Here is a 3,284-nt window from a genome sequence, read left to right as displayed (position 1 = left end):
TGGGACGTGCAGATCTGTCCTCCCAGAGGAGGGAGAGCTTGTACCTGAATAAAACTTGGTCTTAATGGTACCACTGGACTGTTTTGGGACGGGGGACTGGGGGGGGCCTCTGCAACTTACCTGGCTGCTTCTTGCTCTGACCGAGGGGAGCTGGGATCAGGGGGTGGGGCTTGTTGCATGTGCCCGCCCCCTGGGCTCTTTACTTCCTGAGCTCCGCTCCTGTGCTCTCCTGCAGGAAATGCTCCTATGGGACTATTCAAGAGTATGATGGACCCTACATATGAAAAAGGATGTGTCCTGGCTTTTCTTTTCTAGTAACTAGTGACCTGATGAGAATGGGCAGGATCATTAAATTATCCATCTTTTCTCCCAGACTCTACTGATAGGTGCATTTTTACCTTTCCTTTCTTCCAAAGAGTTCAGGGTGGGGTACATCATTCTCCCTTCCTTCATTAGGTCTTCATTATATCTTCCGCTCTGCTATGCGGAAGAGTGGTGTGGCGACAAAAGAGGAACTGTATTGCCATCTTGGATAGGTTCGATTTACTGTTCTGCTGGTGTTTTTAATTATGCATTAATTGCATTTTTAAATATTTTACGAGGTTGTAAATCGCCCAGAGCCTGCTTGCAGGGCGGGTGATTCATCATCATCATCAGAAGAACAACAATAACAACAACAACCCTGTGAGCTAGGTTAGGCTTAGAGAGAGCGACTCGTCCAAGATCACCCAGTGAACTTCATGGCAAAGTGCCAATTCAAACCTGGGTCTCCCAGATCCTAATTCAAACCCCGAACCACTACACCACTGGTTCGTCCTTTGAAAGCCTTCCATCCTGACCTGGGACCCCATACCTGAAGGACCCTTCCTCCCCAGACAGTCCTGTTCACCAGTTGCACTCCCCAGGTCAGTTCTTTGACCTTATCCCCTAGCTTAATCTACCTGTTTGTCCTCCACTACAATACAATACAATACATGTCATGTATGGCTGCGAGAGTTGGACTATAAGGAAGGCTGAGCGCCGAAGAATAGATTCTTTTGATCTATGGTGCTGGAGAAGACTCTTGAGAGTCCCTTGGACTGCAAGGAGATCAAATCAGTCAATCCTAAAAGAAATGAACCCTGACTGTTCCCTGGAAGGCCAGATAATGAAACTGAAGCTCAAATACTTTGGCCACCAAATGAGAAGGGAGCACTCCCTGGAGAAGACCCTGATGCTGGGAAAGACTGAAGGTCAAAGAAGAAGGGGACGGCAAAGGATGAGATGGTTAGACAGTGTCATAGATGCAACGAACATGAAATTGAGCAAACTTCAGAGGACGGCGGAAGACCGGAAGGCCTGGCGGGAGCTGGTCCATGGGGTCGCGAAGAGTCGGACTCGACTGTGCGACTGAACAACAACAACAACAACAATTCACACCTTTTCTGTGGCTGCACCCACATTGTGGAATCGGCTACCGGAGGAGGTAAGAGGGGCTGTGGCTCCATGGAAGAACCTCTGCTTTGCATGCGGAGGGTCCCAGGTTTAATCCCTGGCATCTCCAGCTGAAAGGACCAGGCAGTAGGAGATGTGGAAAGACCCTTACCTGAGACCCTGGAGAGCAGCTGCCAGTTGAGTAGGCAATACTGACTTTCATTCAGTAAAAGATAGCTTCGTGGAGGATTTGCTTCTCTTCTAGTATTTAGAAGGAGCGATATGGCAGTATTCTTTGCCAGGAATTTGAATGAGGGTTTGATTTAGCGCTCCTGGGAGTGGAGGGATTCCTGGTTATATTGTGTGATTCTTCACTGTAATTTTATCAAAATAGGTGTAAACCACTCTTAAGCACGTTTATGAGGTGAGATAAGGTGGGATAAGGAGCTGCGGTGGCTCAAGTGGTTAAGACGCTGAACTGCAGGCTGTGGAAGGTCGGTACTTCAGCAGTTCGAGACCTGAGTGCCGCATGATGGAGTGAGCTCCCGTCTCTAGTTCCAGCTCCTGCCAACCTAGCAGTTCGAAAGCAAGAAATTGCAAGTAGATAAATAGGCACCACTTCAGTGGGAAGGTAACAGCATTCCGTGCGCCTTGGTGTTTAGTCATGCCGGTCACATGACCACGGAAACGTCTTCGGACAGCACTGGCTCTTTGGCTTGGAAATGGAGATGAGCACCACAACCCTAGAGTCGGATTCGACTGGCTTTCAAGCAAGGGAACCTTTACCTTTTTAAGGTGGGATAAACATGCTATAAACAAATATTTCTCACAGTTCTGCATCTATGTGATGTTTCACGCTGGCGTTCCCATTTCTCCTTCCATTTCCAGTTTTCTGTCGAACCCAGATTTATCCCCAGATGTTTTCGGGTCTCATCTAGGGCCTTACCCAGTTTTGCAGTGCGCCGCCGTCAGGACCCATCTGCGACTGACCAGCGCTCCCCCACAGAAATGGTAGCCGGAATTCCTCTTCAGAGACACAAGATACTTGGAAGAGTGGGGGGCAACAATGAATCCCCCAATGATGCGCTGGACATTGCTCTCTCCATCTGCACAGTAAAGATAAAACTGTCAGAGAACAGGCATTGGTTTAGCAAGGGCAAAGGGGGCCAGCCGAGGAAAGCATCTCACAGGTCAGATCAGGGAGCCCTGCGCGAGCTTAACCTGTTCCCTGTTTCCTTCAGTCCCCACCAAAAGGAAGATACCAAAAGGATTACAGCAGTCTGAGAATGGGGGGGATATCAACAGTTCCTTGGTCTGACAAGCCACCCCCTGGTGTGTTTTAGACTTACAGGAGCTCATAGCCTCTGCAGAGCTGGAGGACCAGTTAGGAGAGTCGATCCCTGAAGGTTGATGGATCCTGAAGGTTTCGCGGTGGTCCTCAGGGAGTTTCCCAACAACATGGCTGACACTCCAGTTGAAGTCCTGGTTGAGCGCTGGAACACAGAGATTTTGTGGGTGATATAGTCATTCTTATCTGCCTTCACTGGCTAGAGACCAAGTTTGGTGTAGTGGTTAGGAGTGCGGACTCTAATCTGGGAGAACCGGGTTTGATTCCCCACTCCTCCACATGCAGCTGCTGGTGTGACCCTGGGTCAGTCACAAGTTCTCTCAGAGTTGTTCTCTCACGAGCAGTTCTCAAGAGATCTCTCTCAGCCCCACCCACCTCACAGGTTGTCTGTTGTGGGGAGAGGAGGGAAGGAGATTGTAAGCCACTTTGGGACTCCAAGTGAAGGGCAGGGTATAACTCCAATCTACTACTACTACTACTACTACTACTACTACTACTACTATTATTATTATTATTATTATTA

The 3,284-nt window shown here is 48.8% G+C and overlaps 1 protein-coding gene across 1 annotated transcript in view; it reads right to left on the bottom strand.

Moving 5' to 3' along the window:
* Nucleotides 1-3,284, bottom strand: part of LOC107124480 (trypsin-3-like) — a 31,943-nt gene that overhangs the window by 15,601 nt on the left and 13,058 nt on the right. Inside the window, exons 2-3 of the mRNA XM_015427961.1 lie at nucleotides 2,763-2,906; nucleotides 2,360-2,519 (exon numbers count right to left, since the gene is read on the bottom strand). Of these exons, the coding sequence (XP_015283447.1) occupies nucleotides 2,360-2,519; nucleotides 2,763-2,906 (304 nt within the window). The remainder of the gene's footprint in view (nucleotides 1-2,359; nucleotides 2,520-2,762; nucleotides 2,907-3,284) is intronic.

The sequence above is a fragment of the Gekko japonicus genome, unplaced genomic scaffold (assembly GCF_001447785.1).
Source record: "Gekko japonicus isolate JY-2015 unplaced genomic scaffold, Gekko_japonicus_V1.1 scaffold435, whole genome shotgun sequence".
Classification (NCBI taxonomy): Eukaryota; Metazoa; Chordata; class Lepidosauria; order Squamata; family Gekkonidae; genus Gekko; species Gekko japonicus.
Note: the sequence above shows the minus strand (reverse complement) of the source record. Positions and strands in the feature narration are given on the sequence as shown.